Source organism: Hylobates moloch, unplaced genomic scaffold (assembly GCF_009828535.3).
Source record: "Hylobates moloch isolate HMO894 unplaced genomic scaffold, HMol_V3 SCAFFOLD_17, whole genome shotgun sequence".
Taxonomy (NCBI): Eukaryota; Metazoa; Chordata; class Mammalia; order Primates; family Hylobatidae; genus Hylobates; species Hylobates moloch.
This window is the reverse complement of record NW_026652292.1, coordinates 81,852,579-81,879,772: the sequence shown is the minus strand read 5'-3', so window position 1 is coordinate 81,879,772 and position 27,194 is coordinate 81,852,579. Positions and strand designations below refer to the sequence as shown.

Genomic DNA, 27,194 nt, shown 5'->3' with positions numbered 1-27,194 from the left:
ACATCTGAACACACAGAAGGTGGAGGCTGCCACAGAACAGCCCAAAAAAGAGCCCAGAGCCTGATCCGGCCAGAAAAGCTGTGCTGGCCCCACACACAGGGCCCTAACGCTGCTGAGTTCCCACCGCAGCAGGGCCAGGCCCAGAGCCAGGGCTGGGGTGCAGCCAGCTTGGCCACTTTGCAGGAGCCCCACAGGGTGGGACCCTCAGGACCACGGTGACACAGTGACGGACTCCCCCCTGTTGCAGGAGCATGTGTCAGGCCCCACATCCCACGGCCGCAAGGATTCAGCAAGACCCTGTGGGAACAGTACACCAAGAACATTCCGGAACTTTGTGAAAACTCATCATCACTTGATAAAACTTTGCACCATGCTGTTTGCTATTGTGCTGGAAATGCCTCTGAGTGCTTGGTGCACTGGGAAGAAAACCTCGGCCAGGGTATTTTTAGCAGCAGCTTCCAGGGCCATCTCTCAATTATGCAGCAGATGCCGGCAGCACCATGAGTCAGCGGCAGAGTGTGACCGCTGCATGGTACCCAAGCTCTGCACAAGCACCTGGGCAGGCCCACCCCTCCCACACTGGCTGCCCCTTGCCTCAGAAGCCTGCTCACTCCACACCCCCTGCCCCCGCTCTCCCAGCCTCTGCTCCCCCAAGTGTCCCGTGCGGTTTCTCACTTCCAGCTCGGCTACCCACCCCACGCATCCTGCCCGGGATGGTCCCTCTTCCTGGGCCTGGCTTCTCTAGCACCTGACCCTGAGAACGCCACCACAGGGGGCCAGCAGGTGACAAAGCCTTGGTCTACTGAGGACAGGCCACTCTGTCCAATGCCTAGCAGGGCCAGCCAGCTTCTGCTGCCCCGTGGCTCACCTGACAGGAGCGGAACTGGCTGACCAGCAGCGTGCACCGCTGGGGGTCCTTCCGCCCATCCAGGCTGTCCAGCTCCGCGGCCACCTGGTTCAGCTCCTCGTCGGCATAGTAGAACCGGGCAAGCAGCTGCGGATCCGACCTCTGCAGGAGAGAGGGGCCAGGGCCGTGAGCGGGTGGGGAACTGGAGGGGACGCCTCGGCTGGTTGCCTTGTCCCCAGGCCTTGTGTGGGCTCAGGCTGGGACCTTCCAACCTGAGCAGTAGCCGGCTCTTTCATCAGCTTTCCACGCCAGGATCTAGAGGGAAACAGCTAACACTGAGGCTCAGGCTGCCAGCTCAACCCCTGATTCGAGGGTCCCCAGGCCCCCTGAATTTCACCCCAGGACTGTGGGGAATCCAGACCCTTTGCTGCACCCCAGACACAAGGTCCTCACGCTCCCTCTGGTGGACAGCCCACAGAAAAGGGACTCTGGGAAGAGGGGGGTCCCCGGCGCTCCAGGCGACGAAAGCAGCTCTTAGGAATTTTTGTTGTTGTTGTTGTTGAGATGGAGTTTCGCTCTTGTTGCCCAGGCCGGAGTGCGATGGCGCGATCCCAACTCACTGCAACCTCCGCCTCCTGGGTTCAAGCGATTCTACTGTCTCAGCCTCCCGAGTAGCTGGGACTACAGGCGTGTGCTACCACGCCCAGCTAATTTTTGTATTTTTAGTAGAGACGGGGTTTTGCCATGTTGGCCGGGTGGTCTTGAACTCCTGACCTCAGGTGATCCACCTGCCTCAGCCTCCCAAAGTGCTGGGATTACAAACATGAACCACCGTGCCCGGCCAGGAAATTTTTTTTTATTCACAAAACCAAAATATGAAATGGCCCAGAATAACAATAAAATGTACTCCACTTAAGTGAAGAATGATTGACAGTGCATCATAAACCATTTCCCATGATTCATAAACAACTTGCCACACACCCCCCACTTCTCTAGAAACTTCACAGCGTCTCAGTTTCCACACCAGTGCACTGTGGCAGGAAACCCTAGGCTCAGAGGCTCCCCTCCCACCAAGCACGCAGGGGCTCAGAAGCTGGTCTTCAACCGCAGCCACCACACGCCCCAACCCCGGCTGGTCTCCTTGGTGCTCTACGCACACAGCACGGCCACCCTCCCTTAGCACGTGAGGTTCCCACTGCCCCAGGATGCAAACGGCTTGTTCCTCTGGATCAGAGTTTCAAGAATTCAAAGAAGCCCCTTAGAAAAGTGAAGTCCTTGAATATATATATATATTTCTTTTTTTTTTTTTTTTTTTTTTTGAGACAGAGTCTCGCTCTGTCACCCAGGTTGGAGTGCAGTGGCATGATCTCAGGTCACTGCAACCTCTGCCTCCCAGGTTCAAGTGATTATCCTGCCTCAGCCTCCCGAATAGCTGGGATTATAGGCGTCCATCACCACGCCCGGCTAATTTTTGTATTTTCTGTAGAGATGGGGTTTCACTATGTTGGCCAGGCTGGTCTCAAACTCCTGACCTCGTGATCCACCTGCCTCGGCCCCCCAAAGTGCTGGGATTGCAGGCGTGAGCCACTGTGCCCAGCCTATATATGTATTTTTTGAGACAGGGTCTCGCTGTGTTGCCCAGGCTGGAGTACAGTGGCATGAGTATGGCTCACTGCAACCTCCGCCTCCTGGGCTCAAGAGATCCTCCTGCCTCAGCCTCCCAAGTAGCTGAGACTATAGGTGCACATCACTATATTCAGCTAATTTTACATTTTTTCTAGGGATGGCGTCTCCCTGTGTTGCCCAGCCTGGTCTTGAACTCCTGGCCTCAAGCCATCCTCCCACCTTGGCCTCGCAAAGTTGCTGAGATTATAGAAGTGAGTCACTGTGCCTGGCCTCAACCTATTTTTATAAAAGGGACTCTTCATAATCACAGAGAGAAAGACAGAGGAGGGGGGAATATACCAAATCACGCACAGTTCGAATGTGCTGGCAGTGTTCCCCACAGACTCCCATCTCCGTCGGGACCATTTCCTCCGTGCGCTCTGGCCTGCCGCCCTCCCCTCTGTGTGGCCTTGGTCAGGGTCACTCTGTCCTGACTCTTTCCTGGTCCTCCAGTCCTCACTCTCTGGATCAGCTCAAGACGCTGGCCCAGACCCCTCAGGTGGGGAGAGCAAACCCCAGTGAGGCTGAGCAGAGCCACAGCGACGGCTGCACGCACCTGTGACCTGGGCAGCCAATGGGAAGCCTTCCCTGGGACTGTTCACAGGAGGCTGACGGAGCCTTTGCACCCACTCGCTCCCCGGCAGCTGCTGCCTGAGCGTCCACTTTGCTGGGAGCGGATCTGGACCTGGGACACAGCCCAGAGCAAGACAGACCCAGACCCCGCCCCCCCGGCCGTTGATGTGCCCGCCTGGCCCAACCGTTGGTGTGCCCGCCCCCCCGGCCGTTGATGTGCTCACAGATGCCAGAGACACAGAGATGGACAGTGGGCACTGGCTGCCATCTGCTCCCACCCTCTCCGCACCACTGCTGTGTCCCTGCACCTCGTGCCTTTCTGGAAGTAAACACATCCCCTCCACGGGCCCAGCCAACCCCAGAGAGCCACAAGGTCGCAGTCGCCCAGCGACCCCTCTGTGATGAAGTGGGAAGAAGAGTGGGGTCGGGAGGCAGAAGACACTCTTAACCTCGTTCGTGCTCTACTGCCTGGAAGGAAAGCAGGGGAGGCGGGGAAAGTGAGGCCCAAAAGGCCCCTCCCGGTCCTTCCCCAAGGCCCGAGCTCCAGGGAGTGCTGCACTTTCGAAGCCTTGTGGCTGTCAACTTACAGATGAGCAACGGGGCCCTTGATCTTTGCTTCAGATGCAGAGGTCATTTTTGTTTTGAGACGGAGTCTCACTCTGCTGCCCAGGCTAGTGTGATCTCAGCTCACTGCAACCTCCATCTCCCAGGCTCAAGCAATCATCCCACCTCAGCATCCCAAGTAGCTGGGATTACAGGTGTAATCCCACCACCACATCCAGCTAATGTTTGTATTTTTAGTAGAGACAGGGTTTCACTATGTCGCCTGGGCTGGTCTCGAGCTCCTGACCTCAAATGATCCATCTGCCTTGGCCTCCCAAAGTGCTGGGATTACAGGTGTGAGCCACCACACCCAGCACAGTCCCCAGAATTCTGACCTGGCTTATGGGGTGACCGCCAGCTTCCCCTCCCTTAGAATTCTGACCCGGCTCCTGGGGTGGCCACCAGCTTCCTCACCTGGGCGCAGGGCCTGCCAATGCCCCTCCCTCGCTCCCAAGGAAGAGGGGAAGAGCCAAGACCAGCACCTTCCTACCAGAGGGCAGAGGAGCCTTCCTGCCACTTCCCGAACCAGGAGGGAGCATGGCCCCTTTTCGGGGTGGGGCTGAGCTCGCAGCCTGCCCAAGGCCTGCAGGAGACCCGCTGGGCCTGACACCCAGTTCAGGCATTAGTCCAGGTCAGCAGAGCCACCGGCTCCCTTCTGGCCCCAAACCTGCCAGCTCCCCTTCAGAGTCGTAGGTATGGGAGGGTGGGAGAAGCAGGGGCCTGGTGCGGACGGTCCCACAGCAGACACCTGGCTGTGACTGAGCTGGACCGGAGCCCTCACAGTCCCTCTCCGCGTGCGTCCCGCAGCCCCGACCGCAGCTCGATGACGAGACACCATCTGGCCCAGCAAACAGGCCAGGTACTGAATTTAGGGCACTAGATGACAACACCTCCTAGAAGCTAAATCTTGGCTCTGAGAAAGAGGACACGACAAGGGGCCTCACAGAAACCCCCAGAAAGGAACCCAGAATCATTCTCTGCCCTGGCACCAAAAACCTTACAACACTAGTGCAAGGAGCTCCCAGCAACACCAGGTCCACACAGGCGCCTCGCTGCTTGGTAAGCGGAGGAGACGGCTCAGCCACGACGCAGGTGCATGAAAGGCTGATGGCAGCGTGGTGCTGGCACACAAAGCCCCAGTCATCACACAAAGCCCCAGACCAAAGAGGGGACTGAGCCTCTGAGCAAAGAATGGGGTACATGCACGTCCCCTTGGCTCACTCACACACTTTCTCTCCTGTGCTCTGGAGAGGCCAAGAACCACCGCTGTGTGCGTGCAAGTGTGTACATGTACACACATGCACCTGTCCATGGCTGTGTGCGTGTGAATCTGTGCATTGTGCATAAGTGTGTACATGCATGTGCGTCCATGTATCTGTGTGCATGTGAATATATGTGCAGGCATGGATGTGCATGCGTGTGTGATGTGAGACCAGTACAGCAAGTGTCAAGATGAGCTCCCATGGGGGTGACATGCCTGTCTACTTGGCAGGGTAAATGCTAGAAAGGGGCCCTCATCACCAAAATAAAAGGCATGGGAGGTAGGGAACCCTTCAGGGACGGCCTGATACTCCACCCGTCCTGGCCCTGGCTCCAGTTAGCGCGGATGCTTGGTGCCCTGCAGGGAAGCCGACTCCCACCTGCAGAAGGCAGCCTGTGTGCCTCAGGGCTCCCTGCCTTCCTCTTGGGGCAGCTGAAGCCTCTGAATGGTCTCCCATGGAGCTCAGGTGTTACTGAGCACACAGAATGCATTACCAGGCCTGCTCACTGGTGGGGTGGGCCTGGTGGGGTTGGATGAGGCAGATTTGCTGTGTGACCTTATCATGGGCTAAACTGTGACCATGCCCCCCATATTCAAACATTGAAGTCCTAACCCCCAGGACTCAGAATGTCAGAATGTGACTGTGTTTGGAAACAGTATCTCCTCCCTTTTTTCTTTTTTTTTGAGACAGGGTCTTGCTCTATCCCCCAGGCTAGAGTGCAGTGGTGTGATCACAGCTCACTGCAACCTCCGCCTCCTGGGTTCAAGTGATCCTCCCACCTCAGCCTCCTAAGTAGCTAGGAAGACAGTGGGGTGCCACTACGGCCAGCCAATTTTTTTTTTTTTTTTTTTTGAGATGGAGTCTCGCTGTGTCGCCCAGGCTGGAGTGCAGTGGTGCAATCTCAGCTCACTGCAAGCTCTGCCTCCCAGGTTCACACCATTCTCCTGCCTCAGCCTCCCAAGTAGCTGGGACTACAGGCGCCCGCCACCATGCCCGGCTAATTTTTTTTTTTTTTTGTATTTTTAGTAGAGATGGGGTTTCATTGTGTTAGCCAGGAGGGTCTCGATCTCCTGATCTCATGCTCTGCCCGCCTCGGCCTCCCAAAGTGCTGGGATTACAGGGGTGAGCCACCATGCCCAGCCAAGGCCAGCCAATTTTTGTATTTTTTGTAGAGACGGGGTTTTGCCATGTTGCCCGGGCTGGTCTGGAACTCCTGGGCTCAAGAGATTCATCTGCCTCAGCCTCCTAAAGTACTGGGATTACAGGCATGAGCCACCTAGCCCAGCCCAGAGATAGGATATTTAAAGAGGTCATTAAGGTTAAATGAGGTCGTCAGGGTGGGCCCTAATCCAACATACCTGGTGTCCTTATAAGAAGCGGAAACATGGACACAGGCAGGTAGAGGGGCCGACCTTGCGGAGACACGGGCCAAAGGTAGCATCTGCGAGCCAAGGAGAGACCCAGCCTCGGAGGGACCCGGCCTCGGAGGGACCCGGCCTCGGAGGGACCCGGCCTCGGAGGGACCCGGCCTCGGAGGGACCCAGCCCTGTCACGCAGTAGTCTTGGACTTTTGGCCTCCAGGACTGAGAGAAAATAAATTCCTACTGTTCCGGCGACCGAGTCTGGAGTCCTTTGTTGCGGCCGCCTGACCTGTGCGGAAGGCCCAGAAGCAGGCTGGGGAGCCAGCCCTCGGCCTGACCCCTCCGTGCTGCAGTGCCATGCAGGAGGGCCTGGGAACCCTGACATCCACTTAGCAATTCCCACCAGGTAACCCTCCTCCAGGGTAAAACCCCAAATCTGTGGGCCTGTACAAGTCTGAGGAAGCTGCTCTTGAGGTGGGTTCAAGCTTCCCTGAAAGACCCTCGGGACCCCCATCCACCTGGCCCTGGACCTGCGCCGCGGAGCCTTCACCCACCCTGAGCGAGCGCACGGCGTCTGCAACAACCTGCGAGGCCATCTGTGGTTCTCTGTGATTTGAGGAGGCCTCCATGATGTCTAGGGGCCGTGGGCTCTGATGGTAAAATTGCCTGCGCGTGGGAAAGGGGCATCCCGAACAGCGTGTCCAAAGCCACCGCCCCTGAGAACAGGGAAGCGCCGAGTGTCTCCACCACCACGAGGAACAATACTCGCCACACCCCGCCCCATGCCATGCCATGACGGGCACCACAGTCACACTGTTGACTTGGCATCGGTGCCCATAAGCAAACAGCCTGCCGCTGTACCTTGATTTCAGTAAATTAAAGACTTTAAAACCAGACCTACAAAGGTGTTGACCATCTGCAAAAACAGAGCTGTCATCACACACACACACACACACACACACACACACACACACAGAGGCACGCATGCACACACCCACACACAGAAACCCTGTGCTATTTGAAAAGCTGAGTTAGCCCCTGAGCTGGCGTCCCAGCCCTTCAGGACCAGTATTTCAGAGGAAGAGGCCAAGGTTCCCGCGAGGTCCTGGCGGTGCCTGGGGCGGGAGCAGGAGGGGTCTTTATTCATTGTGTCAGTCATCCCACCCAGACCCCTCACTGTGAGCAGAGACCTCTAGGCAGGGGTCCCAGGAAATGAATGAACACAGCTTACAAAACTCAGTCTGTCCTGATTAACAGAATCCAGAAGAAAATTTGGGGTACTAAATTTCCATTTCTAAGTATGCACAGTATAAAGCAAACAATGATAATCTCGACCTACTCATCACTTAGTGTTAAATCTGCCCAGCACGACGGGGTTCACCCTCAAGTGAGCCTGTGGGCAGGACAGATAAATGGGGAGTGGGGGTTCATGTTCCAGCACTGACAAATCATCTCCCTTTGATTTGAATCCACCAGCTTTATTCAACGACATTTTACAATTTCATTTTAAATTCAGTTTTTAAATGTCCTTAAATACAATGTCCATAATAAAGGGAATCAATTGATATAAATAGGAAGTACTCACTTGTTAAAATTTTTGAAATAAAAATTGTAAAAGAATAAATTAGAACCTAACCTAGGAGGAATCTCTTTTAAAATCACACTGCGTCAATATGTTCTCAAAGATAAATTCATAGCAGTGAAAGCATTCACTGTTAAAAGGAGTCAGAAACCCGTAAAGAAGGCATTTCGTTCAGGAGGTCAGATGACTACTGAACAGACATCCCCCAAAAAAGCAGGAGAAAATACGCACGAACAAAGCAGCTCTCAGTTCAAAAATACAAGGATGTACTGATTCAGGGCTAATTTTGTAAAGCTGATTAAACTGTTAATTCATTCAAGCCCCTGGTCCCTAATGTGAGCTGTGGCTGCAGGTGGGAGGTGCGGGTTGGAGGCACGTGCAGGGTGAGAGACGCAGTGCGCACGTGTGAGCTCAGCCTGTCTGACCCACGTGTGATGACCCTGGAGTGTTTCCCAGCAGTTACGAGGGCTGACCACCAGGCTCAGTTTACACGCACTACACCACCCACTGGGGCAGGCCCCAGCCACCTTGAGGCCCAGGGGCTCCAAGCCCTGCACAGGGCACGGAAGCACAGCCCATCACACCACGCCTTCCACCCAGACAATGAGCTCCTGAAGGTAACTCATGGCCAAGGCCACATCGCTGGATGCCAAGGAGCCAGATCTCAGCCCAGGTGTCACTAGGACCCTCTGGCATCTGTGTGGGGAAAGGGGGTAAGGGCCCAGGACTGGATCCCTTTCACACTCTTGTTTGCCAAATATGACATAAATCCTGCAGGTGGGGACCTTAAAAAGACACCTTGTCACTCCAGGGCAGCAGCATCACAGTCTTGGCTGAGCTGCAGCAGGGAGGATGGGAGCAGGCAGCAGGTGGCGGGACAGATGGGAGGACAGGCAGCACGGCCAGGCCAGAGAGGATCAGCCCCGCCCCATGGGCCCCAGCAAGGGACGGAAGCCCAGTCCAGCTCCTACTGCCTCCCTCCCCCACACAGCTGAACCCAGGATGTAAGTTGGGCTCTAAGCTCCAGTTCCCAAGACAGACCACCCCAGGCAGCCAGCTCCCTACCCCCACAGCCCCCACATTCAGCCGTGGAGACCCAGGTGCGTTTGCCTCCAGGAGACAGCGGCCACATGCAGACTTCAGCCGGACAGAGGCTGGGGCATGCAGGGGTGAGGACCAGGTATCTGAGGCGCCGCCCCGGGCCTCTCCAGGGCCAGCTTCCCATTAAAGCCTGAGACTTCCCGCTCCAGCACCAGGAATCCAAGAGCATCGCGAAGAAGCCAGGGAAGAGCCTCTGCCAGGGACACCCAAATGCGGCCCCATAGCTGTGACCCCCCACACCAGCTGTTCCTCAGCCCTCACCGTGACCAACTAACGGCAGAGGAAGCCCCTCCACCCCTCCACCAATGGGGCTAGAACTGTTCACTGCCGCCAATCACAGGCCCATCCCCTCCTGCAGATCCCCAATCCCTCCTGTCTGCACTGAGGCCTGGCGTCTTTGGGCAGCCGTGACCCATGTCCCCAAGGCAGGCCTCATCCACGGCAGACACCCCAGGGGCTGCCAGGCTGGGGCCCCACTGACCTGGCAGCACCACCAGCCACCGGCAGCAGATCTGGGGCCCCAGACAGGCACACACTCCTGTGGTCCCAGGCACAGCCCTGCTGCCACACCCACCCCAATGCTACTATTGTTGCTACTGTCTCCCTCCCCATCCATCTGTCCCCCTTCTCTGTCCTGCTCTGGGGTCGGGGAGCTGCAGTGGGCATGCTGGGTCAGCAGGAGGCCTGGCAGGGAGTGAGATTGGGATGGTCCTGCCCCCTTCCTGCCTTGGCCTCCTGCGGACCCCACCCACCCCTGCTCTCTCTCAGGACTCGGTACTGGCCCTCCCTGTGGCCTTCGGGCCCACATGTGGCACCAAGCCCTGGGCTCGTCACCATCCCCGTGGTCCCCTCAACCCCATTACCTGGTGAGTGTCCCCAGCACAGCATGACCAGGGAACTGCTGAGACTGCCGGCTACTTCCTCTGAGACTCAGAAGACCCTGGCAGTTCTAGGGCTTGGTGGGCAGGGGCTGGACACAGTTTAATCCCTCATATGACCGTTGACCGGTCACCTGTGAAAGTGGCATATATGCCACCCAGCTCAGGTCACCTGTGGGAGTGGCATAGATGCCACATAGCTCAGATAATCCCTGCAGGAACGTTCTCCAGGGGGCCTTGGACCAACCTAGCACTCCCAGCTTTCTTGCTTGCTGGTAGAACGTGCTGAGGACGCGGCATCCAGAGATAGGGAGGGACTGCCCAGAACAGCCTAGGCCTTGGCCTTGACCCTCCCAGGGACTGTAACAGCTTGAGTTAGGGAGGAACCGCCTGGGCTTTGCTTCTTTCTCCCTGGAAACAGGGTGTCCTTCAAAGCTTTGCCCTGGGGGTCACGTGGCCCCTGAGGTCTCTAACCTGGGCGGCTGCTTGCAGGGCCCTTTAACCCTGGTGCAAAGAGAAGCATGTGCGGTCAGCAATCCATCTGCCCTGGGCAGCCTTCCCGACACTGGGGACTGGCTCTGTCCCTTGCTTCCTATCTGTAAGTAATCAACCTGCTTTGCGTAACTTGTATGTGAGCATGTTAGGTCACCAGTGCATGGAGGACTAAACAGTAGCCCAGGATGCGGTGCCCACAGGCAGAAGTTTCTGGTATTTGGCTATGACGATCTTTGCTATTCTCCACGAAGTAGGAGTCTTCTCTTGGGACTGGTAATTAGCAAATCTGCTTTGAAATCCCCACCACCCCAGAGGAGGTAAGGGGCTGTGCCCCAATTTACAGAGGGAAGAACCAAGGCTCAGAGAGGTTCACAAATCCACCCAGGATCCCACTTCCAATAAGCAATGAGGCCTGCATTTCAAAGCCACTCACCCTGCCTGACGGTGGAAGACTTATCCTGTGACTCGGTTTCCCTGCTTGCTCCTGCTAGGTAATAAGGGTGAAAACAACACAAAGCCACCAGCGATAATGGTGCCACAGCCCCAGGGCAGGCGCTGGGTCACAGGTCCCAGGCCTCAGGTCACAGCTCCAGGTTCACTGTGGCCTTCTGGCCCAGTGGGGCATAGGGTGCCTGACGCCAGCTGGGAAGGTGTTGCCTGGGACGTCCAAGCCCGTGCCCACTCGGGACAGCCTGCACGTCAAGTCTGTCCACCCCGCCTGGCTGCAGACCAGGGCTCGGTGCTGAGCCCCCAGTCCCACCTACGCCCTGCAGGTGCCTGTGGATGGACAGCCAGTCCCACACAGTCCTCCAGCCTGACCTGGAACCACAGGCTGCGCGTCCTTGGTGTTGTGGGGCCAGCCAGGCCACTGAACGCCCTGGCCGCCCCAAGGGCACAGCACCCCACCTCTCCAAGCCCTTCAAAGCAAACTGCCAGGAAAGGCTGGCAGCTTTACGTTCAATTCACATCAATAAGTACTTTACCCAGAGGGTGGCTGTGCCTGTTTAGAAGAATCCTCCGCAGCCCAGACGCGACAGGAGCCACGTGGGAAGGGAATTTAGAGGGTCGGCACTGGGCACAGACGCCCCGGTGGGCTCCAGGTTCTTGACCGCCTGTCCCCTCTGATTAGCATCTGCAAAGTGGGCTTAAGGACGAAGAGAACCCGCTTAGCCTGGACAAGCCCTTAGCACCTCGCGTCTCGCCGTCAGGAGTGACAGTGGTGGACGCAGGTGATGAGGATAACGTTCTGCATTCCCGCCGCCGAGCCCTCGCCAAGGCGCCCACGGCCTCCGAGCGGGTGACTGGGAATGGCAGGGGCTGTGTTCCGCGATACCGCGATAAAACCCCCACGTCGCGGCGGCAAAGTCGCGAGAGTACCGTGGACCCCGGAGGAGGCGGCGCGGAGGGACGGCGGGGGCGGGGGCGGGGGCGGGGGCGGGGGCGGGGGCGGGCCCAGCAGGGGCGGCGCAGCCACAGGGCCCGGGTGTTCCGGGCGCACGCGGGGGTCGCTCCCTAGGCGTCAGGCCCCGCACGCGGAAGTGGGGGAGGGAGGTGGACGGGGGCGGGTGGTCCAGGCCGAAGGGCGAGCAGTGGAGCTGGGCCGCCCCGCCCCGCAGGCAGTGGGCAGCGGGCAGCGTTGGAAGAGAGGGGCCGGGTGTCCCTGAATGCGGCGGGGGGAAGGGGAGGGGGCAGAGGAGGCGCAGGCGGCAGGGGTCAGGGTCTCCACATCTCCCCGGGTGGGCCACGCGGGGTGCGCTTCGAGAGCGCAATGTGCGGAGGCCACAGGCAGCAAGCAACCGGGACAGCAGGGGACAAGGGCGGGAGGAGGGGCCGCGCGGCGCCTGTCACTGGAGCCTGGAGCGCTGCCTCTGGGCCCGCACGTGCACTCACAAAGGGCGTGTCCCCCCCAACTGCCTGCACGCAGCAGGGGCCTCTCAGTGCACGCAGGGTAATAAGGGTAACAACAATGCCAGCCTCCCCAGGGTCTGGGCCGGTCACCCAGGCCCACGTTCCCACCTGCAGAAATGCCCCCGGCCCTGCCTGCTGCCTCCCTGGCCCACAGACTCTCTCCTGTCCCTTTTTCAGGTCCACTCCCAAATCTCCCACCCTTTGGGGGGAGCCGTGAGCCCTGGCCCAACCTGGGGACAAAGGCTCCCGCTCCGGCCTGGGTGGAACAGCTCGCCCCACTCAGGATGGAAGATGGCCTGCACTGGCTGGGCCTTGGTTCTGTGCCTGGAGCTGGGCTACACGGGGAGGATGCCTCCCAGGCCCTCCAGCTCACCCTCAGCGGGACTTTGGGTTATCAAGCTCTGAGAGTCACCCCTGATACCAGAAGGCCCCAACTGGACCACCTGCAGAATAAATTCTGAAGGAAAAGGGAGCACACGAGCACGCATGTTTGTTTCCCAGGCCCTGAGGTTCAGACACTGGGGACTGGGGACTCCCCTCTACCTACAGGAGGGGTGGAGGTGGCAGAGCACAGCCCCTGCTCCCTAAGGGCAAGGTGAAGGCTGACCCATGTGACCTGCTCATAGGAAGCCAGGGCAAGATCCAGCCGGCCTCACTGTGAACTCAGATGGCCCCAGCACGGCTCCCCCAGCACAGCCAGTGAAGGAAGGACCCTGAAGCTGAATGTGGATGTCCCCAGGAGGCCACCTCTCAAAGAGACTTAGGGGGGGAGTGCGGCACAGAATTACAGCACCCAGTTATTCCAGCAAAAAACATAGGCACGAACTCTACACACACCAAAAACATTCACGTGTACATTCTGAGATGGAATTTTTAACCTCACTAAATTTTTGTTTAAAATGCTTTTACAGCTGTTACCAGTGCTCATGTTTCATAAGAACCTGCTTATGCAAAGTTGCACGTGGGCCTCCCTCAGAGGCAAGCCCAGGCCTCTGCAGTTTCCCAGATGGTCTGGTAAATCGGTGCCCTGGGAAGCTTTAGATTGGGGAACTGGTTTAGACACCCCAACAAATCAGTCCCCTGCACCTGCTGTCTCACCGAGCAGCACCCGTCTCCCGGCCAAGTTGCTCTCACTTGCAGCAGAAGCCACAACCAGCTCGGAGGGCAGGTGATGGGTGGAAGAGCTGGCAGCCTTCCCCACAGCCACCGTCTACTCGGCTCAGTGGAGTGTTCAGTGGCCCCAGAGAAAACCCTCCAGTTGCAGAGGGTACAGTTCCACACAGCTAGAGGCCTCTGCCCCTTGGGGCATGGCAAAGGGCCCCTTTATCACCTCAGTGTAGTCTCTGATGTGGAAACAGACCCCCTCCTACCCACAGAAGAAGATGCTCCCCAGAAGCCGGACCCTGGCTCTAGGAGGAGGCTGGGTTGGCCCCCTGAGGATGAGGCATCCCCTGTCATGCAAAGACATCCTCCTTACAGGAGAAACAGCTGGGCATGGCGCCACGCAAACCCCAGGTGATAATGCTGGCCTTGACCGTGGCATTTGTTCTGCAAGCCAAGCCAGACACAAAGCTGGGAGATAATTGCACATCTAGCAAAGTGTTTTCAAAGGGAAAATGAATTTTCAAATCAAACTCTGTCAAGTACTGCCTATACAAATGATGTGATTGCAGAAAATTTAACCACAGTAGCTGCAGCGGGATCCTAAAGAAACGAACGAACTGCACAGCCCCTCTGTCGCTGCCGAGGAAGAGAATGGGTGGTGAGAGAGCTCCGGAGAGAAGGGTGCTGCGTCACCAAATGGAATAAGCCTGTATCTGACAGCTGGGTATTTAAACTGCCAGAGATCTCATTTTGAACTCCATAGGTTTAAAGATTCTTTAAAATGCATTTTATATTTAAAACTATTAAATAGCAAACTTGCTAGGAAGACAATCAATTCCATTCCCACTGTGCTAGCAGAGTGCCCCCGGGGTGTCCCCTGCTCAAGCCGCCCCCCTCCCCCCCGCCCCCGTTGCAGGGGCTGAGCCTCAGGCTCTGCCTGGCTCAGGGCAGCTCAAGAAACTCTGAAAGGGTGATGGGGATGGGGGAACGCAGTCCGGTCAACTCCTAGGATGCATGGAAATTTGCTTGTGGAAAATGGAAACTTAAGCTGCTTATTTATGAATTATTCCTCTCCTTCAAAAATGATTTGAGGTAATTTGCTAAGAGCTCACAAGAACTGGGCTTGTTCTTTTAATCAGAGGAGCAATTCAAACACCCAGACAGGGGTCCAAGGTTGTGGGCCAAGAGAACTATTGCAGTGGGGCCGCAACAGCCAGCCCAGGATGCTCTGGCCTCTGCTTTGTTGGCTCAGGCCTAGGGAGGCATGGGTATCCCACACTCCTGGGCACACTGGAAGCCATACTCAAGCCCAGGCAGGTGGACTGATGCTCAGTCCTGGACCAGCTCCCCTTGAAGGACCTAATGGACTTAAGACACCCAGGGTGGTTGCTCCTCTAATCACGGAGCCCCCGACTCTGACCCAACATGCCAGGTGCCCTCCCCTCACCCAGGGTGACTTGGTGTGTGCCAGTCGCGGCAGGTCTGTGTCCAGGTGGCTCCGGCCAGCAGAGACAAGCCTAGCCTCTGCTGCCCAAAAGAGAGCAATCATTGCTTTCTGAAACTGTTTTATTGAGATGGAACTCACATGCCATAAAATTCTACCAAAGTGTGCAGTTCAAAGGCCAGGCACGATGGCAATTTGGTGCTTTGGGAGGCTGAGATGGGAGGATCACTTGAGGCCAGGAGTTCAAGGCCAGCCTGGGCAACAAAGCAACACCCCATCTCTACAAAACAAAAACAAACAAACACAAACAAAAAAAAAAACCCACTGTATCTACATGCAAAATATTAGTCAGGTGTGGTGGTTTGCACCTGTAGTCCCAGCTACTCAGGAGGCTGAAGCGGGAAGATCGCTTGAGCCCAGGAGGTGGACGTTAGAGTGAGCTGAGATCATACCACTGCACTCCAGCCTGGGTGACAGCGTGAGAACCTGCCTCTACAGTATGCGATTCAGCAGTTTTTAGGGTATTCTCAGAGCTGTGCAACCATCACATGATCTAGTTTCAGAACATTTTCATTACCTCCAAAAGAAACCACACCCGTTAGCAGTCATCCCCCTACCCCTATGTTGACTTTTTATCTCTGGATTTGCATGTCTGGACATTTCCTGTGCATAGAATCATACAAAATGGGGCATTTTGTGTCTGCTACTTTCACAGAGCAGTGTTTTCAAGGTTCATCCACATTACAGCATAAATCGGTGCTTCCTGTGTGCCACTGTGTGGATGGACAGACCACATTTTGTTCATCCAGGCATCTGTCGATGAACACTTGCACTGCTCCCACCTTTTGGCTACTATGAATAGTGCTGCTATAAGCAAGTTTTTGTGGGGACATATGTTTTCAGCTCTCTGGGTATATATCTAGAAGTGAAATTCTGGGGTCATATGGCACTTTTTTTTTTTTTTTTTTTTGAGATGGAGTCTCGCTCTTTAGCCCAGGCTGGACTGCAGTGGCGCAATCTCAGCTCACTGCAAGCTCCGCCTCCCAGGTTCACGCCATTCTCCTACCTCAGCCTCCCGAGTAGCTGGGACTACAGGCGCCCACCACCACGCCCAGCTAATTTTTTGTAGTTTTAGTAGAGACAGGGTTTCACCGTGTTAGCCAGGATGGTCTCGATCTCCAGACCTCGTGATCCGCCCGCCTCAGCCTCCCAAAGTGCTGGAATTACAGGCGTGAGCCACTGCGCCCAGCCTAGGGCCTTACTTTTATCTCTACTTTAGGACACACATAATTTTTTAAACAATTATGAGCTAAACTCGCTGACATTTTATCAGTTTCCACCCTTGTGGCTGTTTCTTTTATCCCATCATCTTTCCTCCGAGTTCCCTTTTCTTGCTGACGTACATCTTATAATAGGAAACGTTACAATGAGCATCTGTAAATGGTTAAAACTGTTTGCCTGAAAAATGTCTTGATCTTGCCTTCTGCCCCTTCACTAGCAGTTCATTTGGGTATAAAATTCGGGGCTGCCAGTCGCCTTCCCGCCGCACTGTGGGCTCATTCTCTATCTTGCGGCACTTGGGGTTGCTGAGAAGAAACCTGCAGGGCTTTTTCCATTTCTCCGTAGTTACTCTGTCTTTTCTGTTAATTCTAAAGATTTTCTCTTCATCTTTGACATTCTGCAGCTTTAACCACAATACATCTCAGCGTGGATTTACTCCCAGGTATTTCTGAACGATGTGAATATGTTCTGAGAACGGTGTTGTCAATTGACTTCGTTATTGTGCAAACATCAGAGAATGGACTTCCACAAGCCTAGATGGCCCTGCCTCTGACAGACCTAGGCTAAATGGTAGAGCCTGTTGCTCCTGGGCCACAAACCTGTACAGCACGTTACTGTGCTGAACAGTATACTGTAGACAATTGTAACACAATGGGAAGTATTTGTGTATCTAAACAGAATACGTACAGTCAAATATGGTTATCATAACAGGCTGGGCACGGTGGCTCACGCCTGTAATCCCAGCACTTTGGAGGCTGAGGGGGGGTGGATCACTTGAGGTCAGGAGTTCGAGACCAGCCTGGCCAACATGGTGAAAACCCCATCTCTACTAAAAATGTAAAAATTAACCAGGCATGGTAGTGCACGCCTGCAGTCCCAGCTGCTGGGGAGGCTGAGGCGTGAGAATTGCTTGAACCCGGGAGGCGGAGGTTGCAGTGAACTGAGATCACACTACCGCACTCCAACCTGGGTGACAGAGCGAGACCCTGTCTCAAAAAACAAAAAATGGCCGGGCGCGGTGGCTCACGCTTGTAATCCCAGCACTTTGGGAGGCCGAGGCGGGCGGATCACGAGGTCAGGAGATCGAGACCACGGTGAAACCCCGTCTCTACTAAAAATACAAAAAAATTAGCCGGGCGTGGTGGCGGGCGCCTGTAGTCCCAGCTACTCGGAGAGGCTGAGGCAGGAGATTGGCGTGAACCCTGGAGGTGGAGCTTGCAGTGAGCCGAGATGGCACCACTGCACTCCAGCCTGGGCGACAGAGCGAGACTCCGTCTCAAAAAAAAAAAAAAAAAATACAGTTATCATAACTTATGGGACCACCGTTGTATATGTGGCCTGTCACGTAGTCCATGACTGCATGTTTCTTTATCCTACTTGGAACTCATTTTATCTCAGAACTCATGTTTTTCTTCAATATCGGGAAACTCAGCTACCATTTCTTCAAATAGAGCTTTTCCATCATTCTTTCCTCTCCACTCTCTCCCTGGGACTCCTATGAGACACTTTTTGGAACTTCTCCACTGCCCCTTGATGCTTTTTCCTTCTTTCTTAGGGAAGCTGCCCAACTCCCGGCTGGGGCTGGTCCTCCTGTGGACTGTGAGGCAGCACCCTGTCATTCCCTCTGCACTGCTTTCCTGGATTGAAACTAGGTATTGATCCACCCCCGCTCCATCCACCCACCCAACCACGAATTTTGGAGCCAGCCAAAACGACTACTTGTTTTTGTTTCAGACCCTACACCCAGCCTTTCATTCTCCCAGGGCCTGCCACAGATCTTGATTATTCCCAAAGAAAGAAGAGGCAAACTGAAGCCGAATCAGAATCAAGGTCCACCTGTCCCTTCCCAAACCACCTTAGACTCCCACAAAGGTGGGAGCTGGTGCCAGAGGCTCCGAGCAGAGGGCTCTTTCTCTATGAGGCAGATCTGCACCCGGATGTCTCTGGGCTCCAGGCATCCTGGTGAGCCACTGGGAAGGTGTCCAGAACTCCAGGGGCCTGCCTGCCTGGCACACCCAGCAAAGCCTGGCTGTCTCATGACAGCAGGGGGTGGAGGGGGGCTGGTCACATGGACAGACAGCATCTGAGAGTGCCCAAGCCCCCCAGTCTGCACCATGCTGGCAGCAGAACCTATGCCAGAGAGCAAGCAGGTGTGGGCATTGGGGGGACCGCTCCAGGGAGAGACAGAGCCCTCAACAATCAAAGAAAGCAATGGGAGGGACTTACAGTTTCCTCATCTACCAAGAAAAGGAAATATCAGAGCCCCAGCTTCTGTCCAGACCCAGGAGCAGGTGGGCAGCCCTCCAAGGCCAGGAGCCGTCCCCCTATGCCAGGACCTCAAATTTAAAGCTCTCTCCTCTTAACAGAATAAGGAAAAACCAAGCTGACAGCTAAAATGTTCGGCCAAAGTTTACAAAAATTTAGAGGCTCAGATTGTCAGCACATTATAATCATTGACATTTAGCAACAAAATTGGCCCATTACTCCTGGACGACAAATCGCCCCCCAGTCTGACTGCCCCTCCTTAATAAATAGGGCAGGACTCCTCCTCCCGTGCAGCGATGGCACACGCACCTCTGCCATCTCGAATTCACATTGCCACCCCACTTTCCTCCTGTAATTTTATCCTCATGGGATACATTTCTATGCTTCAAAGTCCTTACTGACCACCTGTCAAATTTCTCTGCAACATATATATCAATATTACATATTTATAAATCTATAAATGGGATTTAAATTTTTACATTTTCACACTTCTTTTTTTTTGAGACAGAGTCTTTCTGTGTCACCCAGGCTGGAGTGCAGTTGCGCGATCTCAGCTCACTGCAGCTTCCATCTCCCAGATTCAAGTGATTCTTGTGCCTCAGCCTCCCAAGTATCTGGGATTACAGGCATGAGCCACCACGCCCAGCTAATTTTTGCATTTTTAGTAGAGACGGCGTTTTGCCATGTTGCCCGGGCTGGTCAAATTTTTAAATTTTCTGTGAGGCTCTGAGTGTTAGCATTTTCTCTACTCTGAGTCGACAATGTAAAAACCGCAATTACTTTTGAAACAACCTAATAGTGTTAGTATACAATCCATCAAACAACATAAACACGTGATACATCTTGGTACACCATCATTTCACAGAAAGGTGTCTGATAGAAATGTAGTTCTTGATGGGGTGGATGCATCTGGGGCTTTCTGACTAGCTGATGTCTCTTTGGGTAACTCACTCATTGCCAAAGTAGGCTGGCCTCAGCTACAAGGCTGTTCCTGCGTTTTGACTTAGTTGAGTGCCAAGAAACCTGCTCTCATGGCTGAGTCAGCAGGAGCGGGGAGAGCAATAGAGGAACTTCCTGCCACTCCGAGAACAACTGCTGAGTTATCGGCTAAGAATCATTGCTTCACGAACAAAAGTCATTCTTAACGCCCTGTCAGCTGCAACTCAACCAAGTCCTCCTTCAATTTTATTGAAGTCAAAGCAGCAGAAACCACCTGGTTTGAAGGATTTGTCATTGGCATTGTCTGCTCCTTGGTCCTGTGGGCCACCTTTTGATATGGTTTGGCTGTGTCCCCACCCAAATCTCATCTTGAATTATACTCTCGTAATTCCCACGTGTTGTGGGAGGGACCCAGTGGGAGATAATTTGAATCATGGGGGTGGTTCCCCCATACTGTTCTCGTGATAGTGAATAAGTCTCACAAGGACTGATGGTTTTATCAGGGGTTTTTGCTTTTGCATCTTCCTCATTTTTTTCTTGCCACTGCCATGTAAGAAGTGCCTTTTGCCTCCTGCTGTGATTCTGAGGCCTCCCAGCCATGTGGAAATGTAAGTCCAATTAAACCTCTTTTTCATTCCAGTCTCAAGTATGTCTTTATCAGCAGGGTGAAAATGGACTAATACAGTAAACTGGTACCAGTAGAGTGGGGTGTTGCTGAAAAGATACCCGAAAATGTGGAAGCAACTTTGGAAGAGAATAACAGGCAGAAGTTGGAACAGTTTGGAGGGTTCAGAAGAAGACAGAAAAATTGGGAAAATTTGGAACTTCCCAGAGACTTGTTGAATGGCTTTGACCAGATGCCTGATGGCAATGTGGACAATAAGGTCCAGGCTGAGGTGGTCTCAGATGGAGATGAGGAACTTGTTGGGAACTGAAGCAAAGGTGACTCTTGTTATGTTTTAGCAAAGAGACTGACAGCATTTTGCCCCTGCCCTAGAGATCTGTGGAACTCTGAACTTGAGAGGGATGATTTAGGGTATCTGGTGGAAGAAATTTCTAAGAAGCAAAGCATTCAAGAAGTGACTTGGGTGCTGTTAAAGGCATTCAGTTTTATAAGGGAAGCCAAGCATAAAAGTTCGGAAAATTTTCAGCCTGACAGTTTTTGTTGTTGTTGTTGTTGTTGTTTTTGAGACGGAGTCTCGCTGTGACACCCAGGCTGGAGTGCAATGGTGTGACCTTGGCTCACTGCAACCTCTGCTTCCCAGGTTCAAGCAATTCGCCTGACTCAGCCTCCTGAGTAGCTGGGACTATAGGCACGTACCACCATGCCCAGCTAATTTTTGTATTTTTAGTAGAGACAGGGTTCCACCATATTGGCCAGGCTGGTCTCAAGCTCCTGACCTCAAGTGATCTTCCCACCTCAGCCTCCCAAAGTGCTGGGGTTATAGGCATGACCCACTGCGCCCAGCTGTGACAATGTGACAGGAGAGAAAAACCCATTTTCTGAGGAGAAATTCAAGCCAGCTGCAGAAATTTGCTTAAGTAATGAGGAGCTGAACGTTAATCCCCAAGACAACCGGGAAAATGTTTCCAAAGCATGTCAGAGGTCTTCAGGGCAGCCCCTCCTGCCACAAGCCCAGAGGCCTAGGGAAAAATGGTTTCATGGGCCAGGCCCAGGGTCCCCGTGCTGTGTGCAGCCTAGGGACTTGGTGCCCTGTGTCCCAGCTGTTCCAGCCATGGCTGAAAGGGATCAATGCAGAACTCAGGCTGTGGCTTCAGAGGGTGCAAGCCCCAAACCTTGGCAGCTTCCATGTGGTATTGAGCCTGCGAGTGCACAGAAGTCAAGAAATGAGGTTTGAGAACCTCGTCTAGATTTCAGAGGATGTATGGAAACACCCGGATGCCCAGGCAGAAGTTTGCTGCAGGGGCGGGGCCCTCATGGAGAACCTCTGCTAGGGCAGTGCGGAAGGGAAATGTGGGGTTGGAGCCCCCACACAGAGTCCCTACTGGGCACCGCCTAGTGGAGCTGTGAGAGGAGAGCCACTGTCCTCCAGACCCCAGAATGGTAGATCCACCAACAGCTTGCACCGTTTGCCTGGAAAAGCTGTAGACACTCAATGCCAGCCTGTGAAAGCAGCTCGGAGGGAGGCTGTACCCTGCAAAGTCACAGGGGTGGAGCTGCCCAAGACCATGGGAACCCACCTCTTGCACCAGGTTGACCTGGATGTGAGACCTGGAGTCAAAGGAGATCATTTTGGAGCTTTAAGATTTGACTGTCCTGCTGGATTTCGGACTTGCATGGGGCCTGTAACCCCTTTGTTTTGGCTAATTTCTCCCATTTGGAATGGCTATATGTACCAAATATCTGTACCCCCATTGTATCTAGGAAGTAACTAGCCTGCTTTTGATTTTACAGGCTCATAGGCAGAAGGGTACTTGCCTTGTCTTAGTGAGACTTTGGACTGTGGACTTTTTGGTTAATGCTGAAATGAGTTAAGACCTTGGGGGAATGTATTAGTCCATTTTCACGCTGCTGATAAAGACACGCCCGAGACTGGGAAGAAAAAGAGGTTTAATTGGACTTACAGTTCCACATGGCTGGGGAGGCCTCAGAATCATGGCAGGAGGCAAAAGGCACTTCTTACATGGCAGCAGCAGGAGAAAATGAGGAAGAAGCAAAAGCAGAAACCCCTGATAAACCCATCAGATCTCCTGAGACTTATTCACTATCACGAGAAAAGCATGGGAAAGGCTGGCCCCCATGATTCAATTACCTCCCCCTGGGTCCCTCTCACAACATGTGGGAATTCTGGGAGATATAATTCAAGTTGCAATTTTGGCGGGGAAACAGCCAAGCCATATCAGGGACTGTTGGGAAAGCATGATTGGTTTTGAAATGTGAGGACATGAGATTTGAAGGGGCCAGCGACAGAATTATAAGGTTTGGCTGTGTCTCCACCCAAATCTCATCTTGAATTGTACTCCCATAATTCTCACATGTTGTGGGAGGGACCTGGTGGGAGATAATTGAATCATGGGGGCGGTTCCCCCATACTGTTCTCATGGTAGTGACTAAGTCTCATGAGATCTGATGGTTTTATCAGGGGTTTTCACTTTTGCATCTTCCTCATTTTTCTCTTGCCACCTCTATGTAGGAAGTGCCTTTCACCACCCCCACCCCACAGCCACGTGGAACTGTAAGTCTAATTAAACCTCTTTTTCTTCCTAGTCTCAGGTATGTCTTTATCAGCAGCATGAAAACAGACTAATACACCTTTCCCTTAGTGGCAGCGTGCTTATCCCGATACCCAGGATGACCTGGGGAATCAAATGCTTTCAGTCACCTCCACTGACCCAGTATCTTCTGTTAAAATGCCTTTATCTTTTCATATCACACTTCAAGTGTCAAAGCCTTGGCACCATCAATGCAGACTCGAGTGAATGGCAGGCCACACGCTGGGCTCATGGCCATTATGGAAGGAGGAGGTACGCTTCACATTGGTTGGGATTCTCCAGCAGGCCTTCCACAGATCTAGAATATTCTATTTCTAAGAGACCCTGACAGACAAGGCTAAGGGCCTTTCTGTGTGTGTGGCATCACTGGCACATGTTACAGACACTCGCTCTCCAGGGCCATCTCCAGGAGCCATTCTTTCACAAAACTGGAGAAAGTGAGGTCGTCACACAGGGTCATCACTCACAGTCTCTCTCAATGATGCCTTGATGACCTAAGATGTCCCCATCACCCTGAAGTGTCTCCACTGGGGCTGTTCTGCAAAGAAGGGCCTTGAGGAAGGAGGCAAGAGGGTAGGGCACGAGTCCCACTCAGGCAGAATGATTTTTGCACAGGGGCACACAGAGTAGATGCAGTGTTGGGTTCCCACATTCTACCCACAGGGAAGAGGCCCCGGGACTGTCAGCCAAAGTCAATGCCACAGAGCCCTCTCCTCCCTGGGTACTTCGAGAAATGCTGAGGAACCGAGACTGCGCTGCTGACAGAAAAAACTTTCTGGAATGAATTCCCTTTATCTGAGAAGAGGAAACTGGTTTCATGGGAAAGTGTGAGAGCTTCTGTACCCTACAGATTAAGTTATTCAAGAAAGGTCAGATGGAAGTGACCACACGCCAAGAGAGTGAACAAGTGCTCAGGGCTGCCCAGGGTCACCCCAGCTGCCTGGTTTCCCAGGAGAGGGCTGGACTGACCACTGGAGGGGGCACAGGCAGGCCACCAGGACCGTGACAAATGCAGTTTTGGAGCAGGAGTGAGTTTAAGCAAGAACGAGAGGAGGGGAACGGACCAGGGAGCACCCAGGCAGGAACCTCCTCCTCAGGGAGTGCTGGATGGGGTGGGGGAGCAGAAGCACGGAGGGCTAACCCCTCAGGGCCCAGTGGGAGGGTAGGTGGGGCGGGAAACAGCCTTACCTGCCAGGATCACAGGGGGAGCATGGAAACACACAGCCAAGACTTGTGAACAAATGAATGACTGAATTACTTCAGAAAAATCTTTATTTACTTCAGCAGAGGCAAAGGAGACAAAGGCCAGGAGCCACCTCACTCACCTGGAGTATGAGACACCTGCCCAAGCTTCAGCCCACTCTGCACCAGGAGTCACACAGAACTCTTGCCTTTTCAAGATGTGACAGAGACAGGCTCAGGTCCTAGACTTGGGGGGAGGGGAGTGTAGGGCAATCATCTGTCCTGATTTTAAGGATTATCATAAACACACCAATCCTGTATGCCCTCAAAGAGTGTGGAAAAATGATAAAACAGACTTTTTTTTTTTGGAGACAGAGTCTCACTCTGTTGCCCAGGCTGGAGTGCAGTGGCACGATCTCGGCTCACTGCAAACTCCGCCTCCTGGGTGCACACCATTCTCCTGCCTCAGCCTCCTGAGTATCTGGGACTACAGGTGTCCGCCACCACGCCCAGCTAATTTTTTGTATTTTTAGTAGAGGCAGGGTTTCACCGTGTTAACCAGGATGGTCTTGATCTCCTGACCTCGTGATCCGCCCGCCTCGGCCTCCCAAAGTGCTGGGATTACAGGCGTGAGCCACCACACCCGGCCGATAAAACAGACTTTCTAAAAGGCCTCACCTTTGGAGCCATGCATAAAACCATCTAAGCAAACCTAGCTGGCCTGACCTGCCCAGGACTGGCGAGAAGGGGGACCAGACTGGAAGGCCAAGTCACTCAGGGACCCACAGATGCATCCCATCACATCTGCAGAGGCTCTCTGGGAATACACACGTGCTGCTGCCACCCCTTCCCGTCAGTGGCTTCAGGACAGACAGACCTGGTCCATGGAGGAGCACAGTGATGACCCTGGCCTGTATGGTGGCTACTTATGGTAAGGGAGTGGGCCAAGAACAGCAGCAGAAAAAGGTGAGACCCACGTGAAGCAGGCCCCAGCCCTGAGAGAGCACCTGCTGCCCCTACAGAGCTGCTGTCTCCTGACCCCGGCCAGCCAAAGTTCGGATTTGAGACTAGGTCTCTGGACTGTGAGCTGGGACCCTGAGCAACGCCAAGCAGCAAAGCGCTCCTTTGTTTCTGCAGCAGGTCAGCACCCAGTAGCACGGGGGTTGCCTACATGGCCTCCCACAGGCTTCGGACAGCAGAGGGGGCACCCACAGGCTTCGGACAGCAGAGGGGGCACCCACAGGCTTCGGACAGCAGAGGGGGCACCCACTGCCTGCATCTGAGCCTCTGCCCTCAGGGCTGACCTCTGACCTCCTGCATAGATTCCCTCCAGCCCGATTGGCTTGCCTTCCTCAGGACAGCATGGGGCAGATTTCCCTTCTCACAAAACAGAAAGACAAAAAACACACCAGGCTTTCACAAGGCGGGACTTGACACCCTCTCACACCCCCACTCCAGTGCTCCCAGCTCCTTGCTTAAGAGCCGCAGACAGGCGCCCTCACAGGGGACCCATCTGGTTCTCCGGGAAGTTAAAATCACAATTCGGCTTTGTCAGTGGGTCCTGAGGTCACAAAGCGGAGTCTTTGAGGGTCCCCCACAAACAATGCACGGGGCTCGCTCTCAACCCAGGGCAGAGTCAGCACAGAATTTAATTTTCCACTTGCAGACTAATCCCAAATGTCTCTTTTCTGTTCCCACCAAAAACCTCACAATTTCTTCCCTTCCCTTCCCTGCTGGTGTTCACTCCCACGGCTGCAGCAGCCGGCTTTCCACCCAGGCAAGGCTATGGTTCGAATGTCCCCTCCCAAATGCACATGGAAGTGAATCCCCAACAGAACAGTATTAAGACGTGGGGCTGGCTGCACGCAGTGGCTCATGCCTGTAATCCCAGCACTCTGAGAGGCCAAGGCGGGTGGATCACCTGAGGTCAGGACTTCGAGACCAGCCTGGCCAACATGGTGAAATCTCATCTCTACTAAAAATACAAAAATTAGCTGGGTGTGGTGGCGGGCACCTGTAATCCCAGCTACTCGGGAGGCTGAGGCAGGAGAATGGCGTCAACAAAGGAGGCAGAGGTTGCGGTGAGCCGAGATCACACCACTACAATCCAGCCTGGGCAACAGAGGGAGACTCCATCTCAAAAAAAAAAGAGGTGGGGCCTTTAAGAGGTGACTGACTCTGTCCTCATGAATGAATCCAGCCGTTTGTGGACTGAGGGTCAATGGGCCATCACAGAGCGGGGCTGTCATAAAAGTTACCTTGGCTCTCTCTCCTAAGCCCCCTAGCCACGTGATGCCCTGGGACGCCTGGGGTCTCCAGAGTCCCTCCAGACAAGCAGGCCCTCACCAGACCATCCCTGTGACCTGGGACATCCCAGCCTCCAGGACTGTAAGAAACCCAAATGCCTTTTCTTTATAAATGACCCAGTCTCAGGTATTTCATTAAAGCAACAGAAAACAGACTAAGACAGGCGCTTTCAGCTGTAAAGCCCCGCTTCGTGCCAGCTGAGGCCATGCCCGCCCGCCTGAGACCCCAGCCAAGCTCGCTGCCCTCAGCTCGCCTCCCGGAGCAGCCTCTGAGTCCAGTCTTGTCTGGAAAGAAACCCCGCTGGCCCCCGGCAGTCAGGTAGCACGGGCAGTAGGGCTGAGGCCCCAGAATGGAGATCTCCGGACACAGCCAGGGGGCTGGACGGCTCCGCACGCTGCAGGAGACTCCGGGGCCGGGGCCGCTCCCTGGAGGAGGGGGCTGAGCCAGGATGGAGAGCGGTGCCACGGTCCGCCTGCCTGCAGGAGGAGGCTGGCCCTCCCCAGAGCTCGCCACCAGCGGCCTGGGGTCCCCCAAGGCTCCTGGCAGCCCACTGGGAACCCAGAAGCACAGTCCAGCCTAGGGCTGCGTGGCTTTTCCCTACCCATCCCCCAGCCAGGGCCACCTCTGCACCTCAGTCTCATTGAAGAGGGAAACTGAGCTTCAGGGCCGGAAGTGACGCAACTCTGCTTGCCCGTCATTGGCCAGAACCCATCACGTGGCCTGCTTGCCCTCCTGCCGGCCGGAAGCAGGAGACCCAAGTCCAGGCGGACGTGACGTCCTTGTCCTCGTGCTGTGCCTGGGGGGAATCTGCCTGTCAGGGATGTGCCGCCCCACTTGGTGAGCAGCTGGGGACACGGGATATGGGGCCAGGGGCAGTGCTGCCTTTCCAGGGAGAGCCCAGAGGAGGCCTGGGCAGGGAGCAGGGACCCCCGCCAGAGCTTGGCAGGGCCATCTTCTAAGCACACCCAGATCCTAGGGATGCTTGGGTGGGGAGGTTCTAGAAGGTTCTGGAATACTGGTTGAACAAGTGTCCTGTGCTTCTCCTGCCAAAAGAGCACCTAACAAAAAGAAGGGGGAAGTTACTGTTCTGGGGGAATGGTGGCCATCATGACGGGCTGTGGCATCAGGGATCACCTGGCTCCCTTATCACCTCCAGAAAGAAC

The 27,194-nt window shown here is 54.6% G+C and overlaps 1 protein-coding gene across 9 annotated transcripts in view; it reads right to left on the bottom strand.

Annotated features, from left to right (window-relative positions):
• The window catches only part of ZFYVE28 (zinc finger FYVE-type containing 28), a 143,323-nt gene that overhangs the window by 85,870 nt on the left and 30,259 nt on the right, over window positions 1-27,194 (bottom strand). For 6 of the 9 annotated variants that reach the window (XR_009210619.1, XR_009210620.1, XM_032135798.2 and 3 more), the window contains exon 2: window positions 869-1,009. The exons of 1 other annotated variant lie outside the window; for it this stretch is intronic. Coding sequence is in view for 4 of the 8 variants with exons in the window: in XM_032135798.2 (XP_031991689.1) it covers window positions 869-1,009 (141 nt within the window). In the remaining 4 variants the exon portion in view is untranslated. Of the gene's footprint in view, window positions 1-868; window positions 1,010-9,857; window positions 10,541-11,350; window positions 11,620-27,194 lie in introns of those variants that run through there. 2 more of the 9 variants (XM_032135800.2, XM_058430269.1) reach the window with 2 other exon arrangements.